At 51.3% G+C, this 17,761-nt stretch overlaps 1 protein-coding gene across 5 annotated transcripts in view; it reads right to left on the bottom strand.

Annotated features, from left to right (window-relative positions):
• The window catches only part of LOC120384228 (mitotic spindle assembly checkpoint protein MAD1-like), a 268,654-nt gene that overhangs the window by 20,713 nt on the left and 230,180 nt on the right, over positions 1-17,761 (bottom strand). For 2 of the 5 annotated variants that reach the window (XM_039502618.1, XM_039502616.1), the window contains one exon: positions 5,728-5,805. The exons of 1 other annotated variant lie outside the window; for it this stretch is intronic. In XM_039502618.1, coding sequence (XP_039358552.1) covers positions 5,728-5,805 — 78 coding nt within the window. Of the gene's footprint in view, positions 1-3,452; positions 3,566-4,043; positions 4,353-5,727; positions 5,806-17,761 lie in introns of those variants that run through there. 2 more of the 5 variants (XM_039502612.1, XM_039502613.1) reach the window with 2 other exon arrangements.

Below are 17,761 nucleotides of genomic sequence, written 5' to 3'. Positions count from 1 at the left end.
AAGGGTCCTTTGAACTCTATTGGGTAACTCTGGTGAACTCCCTGGAAGTTCTGTGTCTTCAGAAGCGGGGCCAGTGCCATTTCCCAGCCTTCTTCCTCAGGGCACCTGCCCCGGCTTGCACCATATACCCTGCTCTATGTGGGCAAGAGGTGCCAAAGAGAAGAGCTGGCAGAGGGTGAGTGTGGTTCCTTGGGCTTTTAAATAACTTGACCAGTAGAGGGGTGTGTGTAGGAGGGTGTTTGTGTGCCAGTCTAGACATTGGCTTGTGATGAGCACATGGTGACAAGCTGGTGGTGGCCCACTGGCTTGCTGTCTGCACTCCTGCTTGAATCCAAATCTGTCTGGAGGACTGCTGAAGCAGGCTCAGGCCTGGCTGCCCAAGGGGCATCTCTTAATGCTGCAGTGATCTTGGGCTCTTACCCTTAACTCCCCTCCTGTCCACACCCCGCCCCCTTCTCACCCCAGTCTGGTGGTGCTTTCAATCCAGCCTATCTGGCCCAGTTGGGGGCACAGGCTAAAACCCAAGTGAGGCTTTCACTTGGGCTGGTAACTTGAGCACTCCACTGATTTAGCCTGCATCTTCACTGCAGAGCGGGCATGACCCTCCAATGGCATCCCACAATTCATCCTATGTGCCCAGAAGGACAGACAAGTTCTCCTCCTATTCCCTGGGACAGACTCCTAGAGCAGTGCAATGCAAAGAACCATGGGATGTGCCCACAAGTCCTAGCAACACACACAAGGGAGTGCTGCACCAGGGAAGACACAGGAGCTCGAGTGTGGGTTTGCAGTGTGGCTGCTCACACCTGGGCTAGGCTGACCTAAGTGCTCCAACCTGGGAGCCGAGCACCCAAGTTAACGCTGCAGTGCAGACACATCCGAATCACTGCCGGAGCAGCAACAGGGATTGCCAGGCTGCAAGGGGCTTAAGATTTTGTCCCAATTTTGATTCGTACTAAGGGAAAAGATTGCTGCTTCCCAGCTGAAGGAGGAGTAGAGTCCTCAGAGACAAGAGAGAGCTTCTGCGCTGGCTGATGGAGGCAGTGAATAGGCTTGCGGTGCATTCCTGTGGGTGGGAATCTTCAGCAAACCTGCCCCCACAGATGAGCGAGCTGGGCAGAATATCAGCCGTGTGGCACCCGAGCAGAGGAAGGCCAGGTGCGCAAAATACTTGTTTTTAAAACTCTGTAGTGGGGTTTCCACAGGGAGCCTGCACATACACACTGGCTCCTGGCTGTAAGGCCCTGGCTTGGCAGAGGGGGAGGAGCAGGGTGTCCTCCACAGAATAACAAGGTGCTGTGGTCTGTTAGCTGGGCTCTTGCAGAGGATGCTATGCAGGGATTTAAGTCTCTTTGCTAGAGAGCGATGCAGGAATCCATCTGAGCAGCCTTTGCGAGAGCATTTCCTCAGACGAGACGAGGGGAGATAAGGCTCACGCAGGTACCCAGTGCTGACCCACCACTGCCACAGCCATAGGGATGCCTGTGCTTTTAGACCCAGAGCCATGTGGAGAAGCTCAGCACACAGTGGCACAAGGCTTTGAAACTTCAGCTTTAAATCCCCCCAGAATAGCTCAGTGGAGACCAGGACTGCACCTCCCTAGTCAAAACATCCTGTTACTATTTATAGGTGCCCAGCTCTCTGAACAATAAACAGAGAAGCCATCCCGGGTTCAGCTCGGTTATTGTATAACAGACCAGCTCCGCTGGCTTAGAAAAGCCACTGGAAATGCCTCTGTGACTGCAGGTGATTGGCTACACATCTCTCCTCATGCGGTGTGGCCACCTTGGACAGAGCGGCCACAAAGTGCCTTTACTCAGCCTTTGTTTACTAGGCATTTCAGTGCGTGAACAGCAGAGACTAGGTCACAAAGGGTCCTTCCTTCTTCATGCCCCCCCCAATTCCCTCTGGCTAGGTGCCGTAGGCAGACCTCATCTCCACAGGCGTGGCTGCTGACCAGCGCCGGGGGGAGAAATCCTTTTTCCATGTGGATCTTTGGACCGTGTTATTTCATGGACCACAATATATTCTGTAGGTACAGAATCCATTCCCCTCCTCAAAGGGCTGATAGCTAATTCCAGCCCCTAGTCTATTTTAATTAAGACTTTTTCTCCTGTGTATACAATTTTCATTAGTGCTGAAGTTATTTTTAATTTGTAATTAACACAGTCTACTTCCCATTATGTATGTCTTGCTGGAATGACACGTTCCAGCTTACATTTTGCAGTACCTCAAAGGGGCAGCAGGTGTCTCTCTTAGCCTTCCCTTGGCCCTGACACAGTGATATAGTGCATAATTCCAAAATGGCAGCTTTTTGAAAATTCACCTTGATTATCAGACATTAAAAGTGACTCATCCCGCAGTGACTGTCTGGCAGAAGGATGGGATCAGACAGCAGACAATGAGGGACTGGACGCATTAACACACTATATTACAGAGCCCATCAAAAATACCTTTGTTCTGTCAAAGATCCAATCATTTCCTAGTTGTGTTCTTCTGAAGAGAAAGAATAATAATAATAAAAAAACACAGAGGAATTTAAAACCTCCCCCGATCTCTTTATTCTGGGAGGGAGGGAGGGAGGGACATGTTTTCTTAATGCCTGATCAACAATCAGGAGGAGATGGGACAATGGGAGCTGCTGGGCTATGGAAACGGGACTCTGCAGTAACACACAGCACTTGTTTGCTCTTGAAAGCCACCATATTATTGCCCCCGATTCTGCTCATTGGAAACTCATTAGCAGGCAGACGCCTCAACTAAATATTTACAGCTGCTCTCTCACCTATGCTACAATCTTCTAATCTCGCCCAACAGCCAAAGCAGGGACAAAGGGTTTATTTCATACTTAATGTGCAAAACAACCCCAACAACTGGCGCTTTAACCTGTAATCATCCTGGCGTATTTCATCTGCACAGAGAGCGAGAGTGTGGAAATGCCACCGCTGATAAATACTTTATAAGCAGCGATAACAGCCCATAAGTATAAGCACCGGAGTCTTTCCAATAGCTGTAAAGCTTGCAGTCATGCAGCATACATGCGTGTGTCTGTCTATATTAACCCATGCGTGGGTGTATCACTGGGTGAGACATACAACATCCTCAGCACCGCTGAGAGCGTAAGAAGCTCACGCACTTGCCTGAGTCCCCAAGGAGACAGAAAAAGCCCAACTGGGAGGTTCTGGCTCTGCTTTTATCATTTCCATCACTTGCTTATGAAGCTAGGGAAACTGTCCAGGGCTAAGCAGAGCCTTTATCAGTCACGGAAAATACCCCAAAGGCAACATGCCACAGATCAAAGGCATCTCTGGCGTCTGTGCTCATGTGGGTTTCCCTGCCAAATAGTTTAAGTAATATGATTAAAACACAAATTCCATAAACATCAATTTCCCATCTGTTTAATAATAAGAAGGTTCTGTATCATCAGCGGTTTCATTCCCCTCACTGGATTCATTAATATTCCATGGGAAAGCAAGTGCTGCCCTCAGCCCAACCTGCACAAGGTGACACCTCCTGGCAAAGGGGTCCAGTTCCTTGGGGTGGGCGCAGGGAGCAAGGGGAACGGCTGCAGACACAACGAAACAGGGGAGGGGCTGCTGTAATTAGCAAATACCAACAATACACCCCAACCCACCATCACATGGGGGCAGAGAGCTGTCTGGAGCATCCTGCAAAGCTTCTCTTTTCTCTTTGGACTCCCACTGTTCATCAGAGGCCAAGACCATGCAGTAGACAAGGCCCCCACCCTCTCTCTCTTGTTCCCTGAACTGCACCAAGGAGCGGCAATTTCACTTCTCCTCCAGACAGCCAGAAGCAGGGACAGGACTGGGGGTGACCAGAACTCCATAGTGACATTGCCTTCTCGGATCTACAGCGCACATCCCAAGGACAGGAAAATGCAAAAATGTTGTATGCAAAATCTCTTCCTGAACCTGATGAGCAGAGCAAAGGAGAGGAGTGTCCCAACCCACCCCCACACTGAGCATTTGCAACACTGGGCTAGATTCATGAAAGGGAAAACAGGAAGAGAGTTTCCATTTATAGAACTTTAATGAGCCCTAAAGGTTATTTCTCTGCAGTGCTAATGATAATTTCCAGCTCTATATGTTCATAGGAAACTGGTCCTTCAGCTCTAATCACATTTGGATACTGTCTAGAGCACACACTGCATGTCGGGCTGCTGCAGAATATCAACAAACAAATGATCAGCCGCATGCTCAGATTCTACAGAGCAGGAACAATACACAGGGAAGTCTTGTGTTATTTGCACTCTGCAAATGAAAATGATCTCGCTACCCCTGCCAGAGACTCAGCAGGTCACTTGAAAGCCCTGCAGCTCTTGGAAGTGGGTCCTTCCAAGAGAATGAGGAAAGAAAAACGAATGTGGAAAAATAAAACAAAGAGGAAAGTCTCAGATTGGCATCAATAGCCAGGAACCTGGTTTCCTGTTCATGTGACTGCATTTCTAACTCCTCACACGTGAACTGAGCCAATCTCCAAGACACAGGACATGCTGCCTGCTCCCCTCTCCCATCCCACGCCCGACACCCCCAGGGCACACCGCCTGCTCCCCTCTCCCATCCCACGCCCGACACCCCCGGGACACGGGGCACACGCCGCCCGCTCCCCTCTCCCATCCCACGCCCGACACCCCCGGGACGCGGGGCACACGCCGCCCGCTCCCCTCTCCCATCCCACGCCCGACACCCCCGGGACGCGGGGCACACGCCGCCCGCTCCCCTCTCCCATCCCACGCCCGACACCCCCGGGACGCGGGGCACACGCCGCCCGCTCTCTCCCATCCCACGCCCGACACCCCGGGACGCGGGCACACGCCGCCCGCTCCTCTCCCATCCCACGCCCGACACCCCCGGGACGCGGGGCACACGCCGCCCGCTCCCCTCTCCCATCCCACGCCCGACACCCCCGGGACGCGGGGCACACACCGCCCGCTCCCCACTCCCATCCCACGCCCGACACCCCCGGGACACGGGGCACACCGCCCGCTCCCCACTCCCATCCCACGCCCGACACCCCCGGGACGCGGGGCACACGCCGCCCGCTCCCCTCTCCCATCCCACGCCCGACACCCCCGGGACGCGGGGCACACGCCGCCCGCTCCCCTCTCCCATCCCACGCCCGACACCCCCGGGACGCGGGGCACACGCCGCCCGCTCCCCTCTCCCATCCCACGCCCGACACCCCCGGGACGCGGGGCACACACCGCCCGCTCCCCTCTCCCATCCCACGCCCGACACCCCCGGGACACAGGAGTGCTGGGCTGTGCTGCCTGCTCCTCATTTCTCATGAATCTCCATGGGAGCAAAGCTCTCTGTGTTGAGCAGGTTTGGAGGTACCCAGGGCTCAGTCACACTTTAGTGATTCCTTGGCGCTGGGGAATTGGGAACGTTCTGACTGCCTGAACATCGGGTATTGGAACTCAACTGCAGCACAGAGGACAGGATTCCATATCTGGCAAGAGCTCAGGTTGGCGGCCCTGAGAACTGAGATGCTCGCCCTGCCTCGTCCCCACTTCCAGCTCTCTAATGTTGGCAGCATTTCCTGTTTCTTAGCCAAGGCCATAAGGAGCACGGCTGGTTCAGAGAAGTAGAGTCAATGCTCCCATGTTAGCACTAGCCCGGAGTGACCCTGAAGAGGGCTCATGGGCAGCACAGGGCTGTCCCTTCTGGGGGGGTCCCATTGGGTTGCCTTCACTATTGACAGTACCTCTTTCTGTGCCATGCTATATTTGCTCCTCATGGTGACCACCTCCACCTCAGCAAGCTGATTCTTTGTTTCTTGTGCCTGTAGGTCAAGAAACATTAGGAACCATTAGGAAATGTATAACCAGACAGAAATATCCCATAATGCCACTATATAAATCCATGGAATGCCCCACCTTGAATACTGCATGCAGTTCTGGTCACTCCATCTATAAAAAGATATATTAGAACTGGAAAAGGTACTGAGAAGGGCAACAAAAATGATGAGGGGTATAGAACGGCTTCCATGTGAGGAGAGATTAAAAAAACTGGGACTGTTCAGCTTCGAAAAGAGACAACCGAGGGGGGATATGAGAGAGGGCTGCAAAATCATGACTGGTGTGAAGAAAATGAATAAGGAAGTGTCATTTACTCCTTCTCATAACACACAAACCAGGGATCGCCCAATGAAATTAACAAGCAGCAGGTTTAAAACAAACAAAAGGAAGTATCTCTTCACACAACAATCCATCAACTGGTGGAGATTGTTGCTGGGGATGCGGTGAAGGTCAAAAACATAACTGGGTTCAAAAAAGAATTAGACAAGTTCCTGGAGCACAGGCCCATCAATGGCTATTAGTAATGGCTGTCTGCCTACAGAAAGTCCTGGCTACATGTTAGTCCTTTCACTGCCACTGTATTGTCTTCTCCCCTCCCCTTGGCCTGTCCAGCACAGCCTGGGTCCACCCCTACTCCCCATGGAGAGGCGGGCCTCGGCTCAGGACCTGCAGGTGGAGCTGGGGAGAGGAGGCAGGAACAGTGTGAGGATTAGCACGGAGCCAGTGGGGCCATTTTTTGATCGGGGGACAGACATAGGGGAAACAGGGGGATAACAGATGTGGGAAGTTTGGTGAGACAGAGATTAAGCCCCCCACATTCCCCATGGCACAACTCTGACCCTTCCATTCCACCCCACAGCCCCCCTCAACACATCTTTAATGGAGAATATGGGGCTGACAGGCACCCCTGCCCCTAATCCACCTCCCCACCACACACTCCCATTTCCCCCTTCAGACTGTCAGCCCTCCCCTACCACTCCCTCTAATCCTCCCCCTTCCTTCCATCCCTTCCTTTACCACCCATCCTCATTTATTCTCTGCTCCCCAACCCCCTCCCCCCACTCCTCCCTGCACTATTCCAAGGCCCTTCCATATTCCCCTTCACTGCTCCGACACCCCATATTCCCTCACTGCACCCTAAAAGTTACAAGAATCTGAAAATGACACAAGCACCTGATGTTAGGGTGGTTTCACGTCAGGAACCCCAAGACCAAATGATGCAGTGACTTGCTTTCCTTTGATCACACTCAGGTCCTAACTAATACAGTATCCTAATTGCTCACTAGAATCCTTCTTCCCGCTAATTTCTTTGACAGTATTTCTAAACTAAGATTGGAGTCCGTATATGGATTTTTTTCATAGATTCAAAGGCCAGAAGGGACCGTTGTAATCATCCAATCTGACCTCCTGCACAGCACAGGCCGGAGAACTGCCCCACAATAATTCCTAGGGCAGATTTCTGAGAAAAACATCCTATTTTGATTTAAAAATTGCCAGTGATGGAGAATCCATCACAACTCTCAGTAAATTGTTCCACTGGGTTAATCACTCTCACCATTACACATTTATGCCTAATCTCTAGTCTGAATTTGTCTAACTTCAACTTCCAGTCATTGGACTTTTCTCTGCTAGATTGAAGAGCCCATTATTAAATATTTGTTCCCCACGTAGGTACTTACAGACTGTGATCAGGTCTCCCCTTCACTGCCTTTGTGTTATGCTAAATAGATGGAGCTCCTGGGGTCCATCACTGTAAGGCAGCTATTCTAAGTCTATAAACATTCTCATGACTCTTCTCTGAACCTCTCCAACTGATCAACATCTTTGCTGAGTTGTGGGCACCAGCACTGGACACAACATTCCAGCAGCATCGCACCAGTGCCAAATGCAGAGGTACAATAAATTCTCCACTTCTATTCAAGTTCTCCCTGTTTACGCATTCCAGGAACAAGCTAGCCCTTGTGGCCAGAGCATTGCTGTGGAAGCTCTTTACAATATTGCTCTGAAACCAGAAATGTTGGTCTCCTGGAAGAACTTCCTGAAGGAGTCCTGCAGAATGCAGTTGGAGAGTCTAACACGGGGGTTAGAGTAGCTGACCCTTGTGGTCCCTTCTAACTCTCTGGTTCTAGGATACACGCAGCCTCTGAAAGCTCCCAAGGCTCGGCAACCACGGCATGTCACCTTGCGCTACCCGGAGCCTGGCAATCCCATTTCTTCTCTCCAATGAGCTGCCAACCTGCCTTCCTGTCTAGTGAGCAATATGCTGCTTTGTCAGCTGGCCAACTTTAGAGCTAACCCAGCTCCTCTTACTCCCGGGGGGTGGTCTCATTGAAGCCAATGGAATTCATATGCGCAAGTGAGTCTTCACTGCTCTTACCCGGATGTGGTCTCTCAACCCCTCTGGTCCCCCCACAAAACCCAGTCATCCCAGGTCAGTGCTTTCAAGTTTCAACCCAGGCTAGCTGGCTTGACTAAAGGCTGAGTGAGGCTTTCACGTGGGCTGGTAACCTGCCCACATTGAAATGAGGAGGCCGGCTAAATAACTCAAGTGCTGATAGTCCTCCAGTCCACCCAAAATTGCCTGTGTGCGCCCAGGACAGGCAAGTTCTCCCACAATTCACTGGGAAAGAATCATAGAGCTTCTCAGCTCACTGCAGCACAAAGAGCCATGGGATGTGCCCCCAGAAGTCCTAGTGATACCCACTGAGAGCGCAGCCCCGGTGAGGACACAGTAAGTCAGATAGGGCTTTGCAATGTGGCTAGGACTAGGCTAGCTCGGGGGCTCAGACCTAGGAACCAATCACCCGGGTTAGCCCTGCATTGACGATATACCCAAAGGGAAGTCAACAACCAACAGAATACGAAATCCTGACCTAATGCTGAGCTCTAGAGCCAGTCAAGCCTTCCTGAGTCTACGTGCTCCTGATCAGCCTGGCAGCCGGGCGCTGCCCAAGCAGGTTGGATAATATGCATCCTACTGTATTTTAGTAAGTTCTCTTAAAATCTTGCTGCGAGTCAACACATACATAAAAGACAAGACAGGGAAACTGAGGAAATGCTGCAGGCACGGATACAAGTGGGATGACAGTCCCATCGTCACTGCATTGGCGTATGTGGAAAGGGCAGCACCAGCAGGATGGTTGCAAGATGTTCCAGCTAAAGTGCCTGGTGCCCGTGGAATTGCAGCAAACACTGTTTAATTCTGTCCTCTAGAGAAGGGCAGAGCACGAGTCACAACACCTAAGGAACAGTAAGGATGGATGTATGGAAAGAAACACCCATGAGGAATCTGAGGTGTTCCAGCTCACGGAGCTAGCAGCTGTAATAACGCCGTCTGCACATAGCCACAATGACACCATTACTAATATCAGGTCTTTTGTCTTAAAGCGAAGCTTTCCCACGGATATTCAACAGAGTGCTCTGCACACAGCACATCATCCAGTTTAAAAAACATATTTACTGACCATGCATTAACCTGATGAAATACAAGGAAAGGGATGGCCACAGGATCAAACTGCTCCTTAGCAACACTCTGGGGAGTCCACACAAGGCTGATGCCTGGAGCCCCAAGCGTGCTAGGTCAGTGGTTCTCAAACCACTATGCATGGATCGTTGGTGTCAAGAACTGCCCTTACTGCCGTCCTGCAGCCAGCTGGCTAGTCACATGGGGCCGGCTCGCCTGGCTTTCGGCTGCTAAACTTAATTAAGACAGCTAGAACATACACTTTCCTAATATTACTTTTCCAAGTAAGCAACTGCTGCTGTTGCTGCCACAGGCATGTGAAGTCATGAGTGGGAGGAGGGAGATGGTTTGTGCCAGCACAATTGTGCAGGAGAATCTTGCTATGGAGGGATAGCTCAGTGGTTTGAGCATTGACCTGCTTAAACCCAGGGTTGTGAGTTCAATCCTTGAGGGGGCCACTTAGGGATGTGGGGCAAAAATTGGTCCTGCTAGTGAAGGCAGGGGGCTGGACTAGATGATCTTTCAAGGTCCCTTCCAGTTCTAGGAGATTGGTATATCTCTAATTATTACCTTTATTACCTTAACTTCTCACTATAAAATATATAAGAGCTGCTGTGTAGGCACTTTGCAGGTCGAAGGAAAGAAATGGACCCTGCCCTGAAAAATGCACTATCCACATTCAGATGTGACAGAATCAGGACAGGGAACAAACAGCAGCGAGAAGGAAGCAGAATGGCTACAACCATACAAAGCGACAAAGAGTCCTGTGGCACCTTATAGACTAACAGATGTATTGGAGCGTGAGCTTTCGTGGGTGAATACCCACTTTGTCAGACGCACATCACCCACGAAAGCTCATGCTCCAATACGTCTGTTAGTCTATAAGGTGCCACAGGACTCTCTGTTGCTTTTTACAGATCCAGACTAACACGGCTACACCTCGGATACTTACAACCATATAGTCTTGCAGAGACTGCCCAGCTGATGCATGCACACATCTCAATGGTTCCATTAACAGTCCTACAATCATTCTGCAAAGTTTTGTAAGTCATAAGCAAGAAGGTGTTTGTCATGGCCATGACTTCCCTGATCTTTATTGTTATTTCTGCCCCGAAGTATGTCCCCCCAGAGCTCAGAACGCCCTGACCTACACTGAAAAACACAATAAAGAAGAGTTACATACTCAAACAAAAGACACCCTCATGGTCACTTCAACCTGGTCTGCCTGATACCGAGCAAATCGCCTCTGGGAATTTACATCTCAGACTGTGTCTTGCTGTGGGAGTCGTTGGGGCTTGGTGATCGTTATTTACTTGTAAAACACTGACAATGACTATTTAATCATTTTCCAATGGACAGTCAACATGCCCACAATGCCTCGGGTGTGCCAGGATGTTCCCTGTTTGTCATTCACTAAAATGATGCCCGTCTGCCATGACAAACAACCAGCCTGTTCAAGAGCTGGGGTCAGTGGATTCGTGTTCAGGGCAAGGATGGACAGCTATTTCTGCAGCACACCAATTTGGGAAACCTCTGATTTCTGTCACATATTTCTCATCTTCCCTTGGAGTTTATCCGACCAGCTGCCATTCCCACAAGGCAAATTTAGATGAATGAAAAGAATGAATGTTTTTGATACTATATCATGTGATCTGGAAGGTCCTAGTTTGGATGAACTAGCAAAATTCCAAGAATCAGTCACCACAATGCACTGTCATATTCTAGAATGAACTACCAGCGGAGAAACCAAAAAGAGGATTTTAGGAGATGGACCCAAGCTTCACTGGCTATTTTAAGTCTCTGACACTGAATGCAGGTTCCTGCCAAGGGCAGGCAGCAGACAGGGCCACACCTGCACGTGAGGGGGGCACCTCCCTGCACCAGCAGTGTCACTCCGATTGCAGTGACTGCCTTCCTGACAGCTCCCACGAGTGCCCCGTAAGGGATGTATGCAGCCGCAAGACGAAATGCTCCAGGAATCAGCTTCACATTACAGGCTGAAAGTGCCCCCACTTCTCCTGGGCAGGGGTTCAGGCACATCCCCCAGTGCCCGTGTGTGTCTACACTGGAATAAAAGACCTGCGGCATGGCTGCACCTGGCCCAGGTCAGCTAACGGGCGGTGGGGCTCAAAACTGCAGTGTAGACATATGGGCTTGGGCTGGAGCCTGGCCTCTGGGACCCTCCCTCTTCCTGGGGTCCCAGAGAGTCCAGCCTGAGCCTGAACATCTGCGCCACCATTTTACAGACCTGCAGCCCAAACCCTGTCAGCCTCAGTCTCTGGCCAGAGCCTGCCTGCGAGTTTAACTGTTGTGTAGACGCACCCAAAGAGGCCAGTTCTTCAAATGTCCCTCGCCTGGTGTCGTGACTTCCTGTAAGTGCACACATAGTCCCTCAAAGTAATCACACATTTCCCATCTCCTCCCTCACTCCCGGTGTTCACTGCAATCCTCCAAGCCTTCTAGCTCCCGTTTGACTTGGCACATGCAGGCACCGTGCAGAGGCGAGCAGAGCACAGTTCGGGGTCTGTAATAACAAAAGACGACCCTGTCCTCCCATATTATGGTGAACCTGGAATCCATGGATTATTTAAAAACTCCCAATATGTCAGGTTGGGGGCTTGGTTTGGTAAAGCTTGTGCATGAAGTCATTCTGTGCTTACAGCGTTTGACAGAAGATGGACTCAATCAGTAGCAGATGCTGATTATTATGAATAACCACCCTGCTCCCCACACCTTGACTACTCTCCTCCCCCCTTTACACCTGCAACCTTCCTCTCCAAGCCCTCCTAAGAAACCACTTTCTTCTCCAGTGTCTCCATCAGAGACACCAACCCCCTCACCAATGCCTGACATTCCCAGCATGATGCACCTTTCCAAGCACATCCCACAGGTGCTTTGGACTGGCCTCCTTTCTCCTGAGCCAGTGTCCTCCCACCTGCTTATGCCAGGGTGCCTGTAGCCTACAGTGGGCAGCACAGTGGAGGTCCTCTGAACTGATTTTCTCTGGCACTCTATGCAACTGTTCAGTACTAGATATACAACCAAGAGAGCAGCTCCTTAAGATTAGCTCTTCCTTGGCAGCATGCCAATGGTATTGGACATATTTTACAATACCAGTCACTGTGTCATCACTGGAGTGACCTATGCAGTGTCCTCTGCAGTCTGTTACGCACAGCTCTCTGCAATGTTCTGACATAAATCCTCCTGTCTTCTGATCCATGTCATGGTTCCAACGTACCTCCCCTCCACAGCAGCGATACTCTGACCAAGGCTCGCGAGCTGCCAGTGGCTCTTTAATGTGTCTCCTACAGCTCTTTGCAGCACAGGGTACTAAAACGTGTCATAGAATCATAGAATATCAGGGCTGGAAGGGACCTCAGGAGGTCATCTAGTCCAACCCTCTGCTCAAAGCAGGACCGATCCCCAACTAAATCATCCCAGCCAGGGCTTTGTCAAGCCTGACCTTAAAAACCTCTAAGGAATGAGATTCCTCCACCTCCCTAGTTAACCCATTCCAGTGCTTCATCACCCTCCTAGTGAAAAAGTTTTTCCTAATATCCAACCTAAACCTCCCCCACTGCAACTTGAGACCATTACTCCTTGTTCTGTCATCTTCTACCACTGAGAACAGTCTAGATCCATCCTCTTTGGAACCCCCTTTCAGGTAGTTGAAAGCAGCTATCAAATCCCCCCTCATTCTTCTCTTCTGCACACTAAACAATCCCAGCTCCCTCAGCCTCTCCTCATAAGTCATGTGCTCCAGTCCCCTAATCATTTTTGTTGCCCTCCGCTGGACTCTTTCCAATTTTTCCACATCCTTCTTGTAGTGTGGGGCCCAAAACTGGACACAGTACTCCAGATGAGGCCTCACCAATGTCAAATAGAAGGGAATGATCACGTCCCTCGATCTGCTGGCAATGCCCCTACTTATACAGCCCAAAATGCCGTTAGCCTTCTTGGCAACAAGGGCACACTGTTGACTCATATCCAGCTTCTGGTCCACTGTAACCCCTAGGTCCTTTTTTGCAGAACTGCTTCCTAGCCATTCAGTCCCTAGTCTGTAACAGTGAATGGGATTCTTCTGTCCTAAGTGCAGGACTCTGCACTTGTCCTTGTTGAACCTCATCAGGTGTCTTTTGGCCCAGTCCTCTAATTTGTCTAGGTCCCTCTGTATCCTATCCCTACCCTCCAGCGTATCTACCACTCCTCCCAGTTTCATGTCATCTGAAAACTTGCTGAGGGTGCAGTCCACGCCATCCTCCAGATTATTAATGAAGATATTGAACAAAACCGGCCCCAGCACCGACCCTTGGGGCACTCCACTTGAAACCGGCTGCCAACTAGACACGGAGCCATTGATCACTACCCGTTGAGCCCGACGATCTAGCCAGCTTTCTATCCACCTTATAGTCCATTCATCCAGCCCATACTTCTTTAACTTGCTGGCAAGAATACTGTGGGAGACTGTATCAAAAGCTTTGCTAAAGTCAAGGAATAACACATCCACTGCTTTCCCCTCATCCACAGATCCAGTTATCTCCTCACAGAAGGCAATTAGGTTAGTCAGGCATGACTTGCCCTTGGTGAATCCATGCTGACTGTTCCTGATCACTTTCCTCTCCTCTAAGTGCTTCAGAATTGATTCCTTGAGGACCTGCTCCATGATTTTTCCAGGGACTGAGGTGAGGCTGACTGGCCTGTAGTTCCCTGGATCCTCCTTCTTCCCTTTTTTAAAGATGGGCACTACAGTAGTCTTTTTCCAGTCATCCGGGACCTCCCCCGATCGCCATGAGTTTTCAAAGATAATGGCCAATGGCTCTGCAATCACATCTGCCAACTACTTTAGCACCCTCGGATGCAGCGCATCCGGCCCCATGGACTTGTGCTCGTCCAGTTTTTCTAAATAGTCCCAAAGCACTTCTTTCTCCACAGAGGGCTGGTCACCTTCTCCCCATACTGTGCTGCCCAGTGCAGCAGTCTGGGAGCTGATCTTGTTTGTGAAGACAGAGGCAAAAAAAGCATTGAGTACATTAGCTTTTTCCACATCCTCTGTCATTAGGTTGCCTCCCTCATTCAGTAAGGGGTCCACACTTTCCTTGACTTTCTTCTTGTTGCTAACATACCTGAAGAAACCCTTCTTGTTACTCTTAACATCTCTTGCTAGCTGCAACTCCAAGTGTGATTTGGCCTTCCTGATTTCACTCCTGCATGCCTGAGCAATATGTTTATACTCCTCCCTGGTCATTTGTCCAATCTTCCACTTCTTGTAAGCTTCTTTTTTGCGTTTAAGATCAGCCAGGATTTCACTGTTAAGCCAAGCTGGTCGCCTGCCATATTTACTATTCTTCCTACACATCGGGATGGTTTTTTCCTGCAACCTCAATAAGGATTCTTTAAAATACAGCCAGCTCTCCTGGACTCTTTTCCCCCTTATGTTATTTTCCCAGGGGATCCTGCCCATCAGTTCCCTGAGGGAGTCAATGTCTTATTAAGTGTCAGTTACTTATTAAACAGTCTAAGTTATTAGCCAATCAGGAGGCTTTTACAATTAGCCTATTGCAGTTGATCAAGTATTATTTTCTCAGTCATTTTGCTGTGAGAATTACATATATATAAAAACTCAATATTTCCCGTTCTACTGTTTGACTAGGAATCTGCAGTCCTATAGTAAATGATACAATGATGTCACACGACTGTGGCTCTTTTGGGTGAGTTGATTGCTAATTTGGCTCCTGAACCACGGCGGTCTGAGTGTCACTGCTCTATATATCCAACTGCATGCCATCTAGCACCTCAGCAGAACACAGGGTCAGCTCTGGGGTACAAGGAGCCTCATCCCCGCCTTAGCCTGCCCCACTCTGTGACCCCAGAACTTGCATGGAACACTGTGCTCCATCAAACAGCTACTTTCTCAGACCACCAGCACAAAACTGGGGTAGCTCTTCCCAGGACTGTTTTGTACTGTAACAACAAGAAAAAGGAGATTTGACACTCTGGAAATGCTCCCCTCTTCCTGAAGTTTATTAGAACAATCACAGTTCTATAGCGGTAATTCTTTCCATTCCTTTCTTTCATTCTGAATTAAAGACCATCCACTTCAGAACCCAGCCAGGCGCTTTCTGATATCAAGGAAAGTGCCTGAAGAATAAATTGCTCCTATCAGAAATAAAGCATTTTCGTTCTGCCACAAGCAGGGAGATCTGTGTTTCTAAGTCTCTCCAAAGGCAACTCCATCTTTACTGCTCTCTCTCCTTTTCCTTTGATGCACAAAGCCTGCACATCACAGGGCTGTGATTGCGTTCAGCTTTGGAGCAGTAGAATTGTAAATATTCATTGGAGTCCAAACTAGTTTTCCCAAGTCTCTCCTAAGGGCTCTGTGGCTATGCAAACAGCAGCGGCTGTGCATTAGCCTCCCGGCCCGGAGGCTGCCTGTTTCTCCACAGCCCTCAGGACTACTTCTTTACAGAGACTGCACGGAGTGACGCCAGTCCTAACGACCATTTCAGCCAACAGCTCCCTTCTTTGTCTTTAGTCTCTCCCCATCTGACAGGGCAGATCCCTCACCACATCATACCCACCATGGACACCTACCTGCTCTACGCTATGAAACTGATCAGCTGCTGACAGCCACGCTCCCAGCTTAGTATGGGCCCCAGGCGCGCTGCGCACATCCACGTAGCCCCCACCCTTGAGGTACAAACCCCGGGCACACTTGCATTCGCTGCACCCACCCCTGGCACAGGCCCGGGTAAACTCACAAATGCCGCACACTGTAGGGGCACTCTTGGGCACACGTCTGCTCCCTGCACCCTGAGCCCTAGGAAGAGAAATGGACACACTCACATGTGCCCTTGAACCCCTGGAGTGCCCACGGGCACACGCGCATATACCCCCCCCACGCACACCTGGGTGCGTGCCCACGGGCACACTCCCATACACCCCCCCACGCACACCTGGGTGCGTGCCCACGGGCACACTCGCATACACCCCCCCCACGCACACCCGGGTGCGTGCCCACGGGCACACTCCCATATACCCCCCCACACACACCTGGGTGCGTGCCCACGGGCACACTCCCATACACCCCCCCCACGCACACCGGGGTGCGTGCCCACGGGCACACGCCCATACACCCCACGCACACCGGGTGCGTGCCCACGGGCACACTCGCATACACCCCACGCACACCTGGGTGTGTGCCTGAGCACACTCCCATACCCCCACGCACACCGGGTGCGTGCCCACGGGCACACTCCCATACACCCCCCCCCCACGCACACCTGGGTGCGTGCCCACGGGCACACTCGCATACAACCCCCCCACGCACACCTGGGTGCGTGCCCACGGGCACACTCGCATGCACCCCCCCACGCACACCTGGGTGCGTGCCCACGGGCACACGTGCATACACCCCCCCCACGCACACCTGGGTGCGTGCCCACGGGCACACTCCCATACACCCCCCCCACGCACACCTGGGTGCGGGCCCACAGGCACACTCCCCCGCCCCACGCACACCCATGTGCGTGCCCACAGGCACACTCGCATATGCCCCCCCCGTGTGGAGTGCCCACGGAGACATACAGCAAAGGTGCAGTCATTAACAGGACAGGGCGTGAGTCACTCTAGGTTGACAGGACACAGTGGACACAGACTTGCCCCTCACCAAGGCTGCCCGGAAGGTAACAGGAAATTTATTAATGTCCAGACAACTCAGTCTGCACAGCCACCCAAGGGATCACGTTTGCACCCAGAAAGAGACTTCCCCAGCCTACCGTGCTGGTGCTAGTACAGCGGAGGAGTGCAGGGGAAACAGCTGTGTGGGAGTCTGCGCCAGCCCACTGAGATCTGTGTGGTTATGCCACCCCCCTCCCATTGTCTTCTGCACACACTGCAGTACGTGCTCAGCCTCCCTCCAGGGTAACTCGTTACCAGGTGACCAGGCAGATCAGAGGCACCTCCAGTTTCCTAGGACCGGTCACCTCTTTCTCCTGGGTGAAGACACACTTGTTACCTGGTTGTTTTACCGCAGCTCGCTGTACCTGGGAGTGATTGCAGAAGCAGAGGCTGCAGACCATGCAGAATGTGGCACCCCAACTCCTCGCTCGGATGAGCCACCGTGAGCACAACACCCTATGATCAGATCCCTCCAGTGACCCTGGCCTGTTGCCTGTTCAAGACCTTGATACCCATGTCAAAGCACTGACAGGTCAGGACCCAGCTCCACGCAGCTCCTTTGGGGACTCAGCAGAGGAGCACAATCGTCAGCAGTAAAGCACACTCAGGTGAGAGGCTGTGGCTGTGAGGTGGACTTTCAGAGGGGATCAGACCAGTTCAGGGCAGGGTGGCCGGCAAGGCCTGCCTCTCTGAGAAAGCTCTTCCATGTAACCAGAATGATTATTACAATATGTGCATTTGTCCACACACCTGGATCCCCCACCAAATATACCCACCCCACCCCCCAGGATTCCCATAGC

Source organism: Mauremys reevesii, linkage group 16, assembly GCF_016161935.1.
Source record: "Mauremys reevesii isolate NIE-2019 linkage group 16, ASM1616193v1, whole genome shotgun sequence".
Classification (NCBI taxonomy): Eukaryota; Metazoa; Chordata; order Testudines; family Geoemydidae; genus Mauremys; species Mauremys reevesii.
The sequence above is the reverse complement of the archived record's forward strand: the minus strand, read 5'-3'. Positions and strand labels throughout refer to the sequence as shown.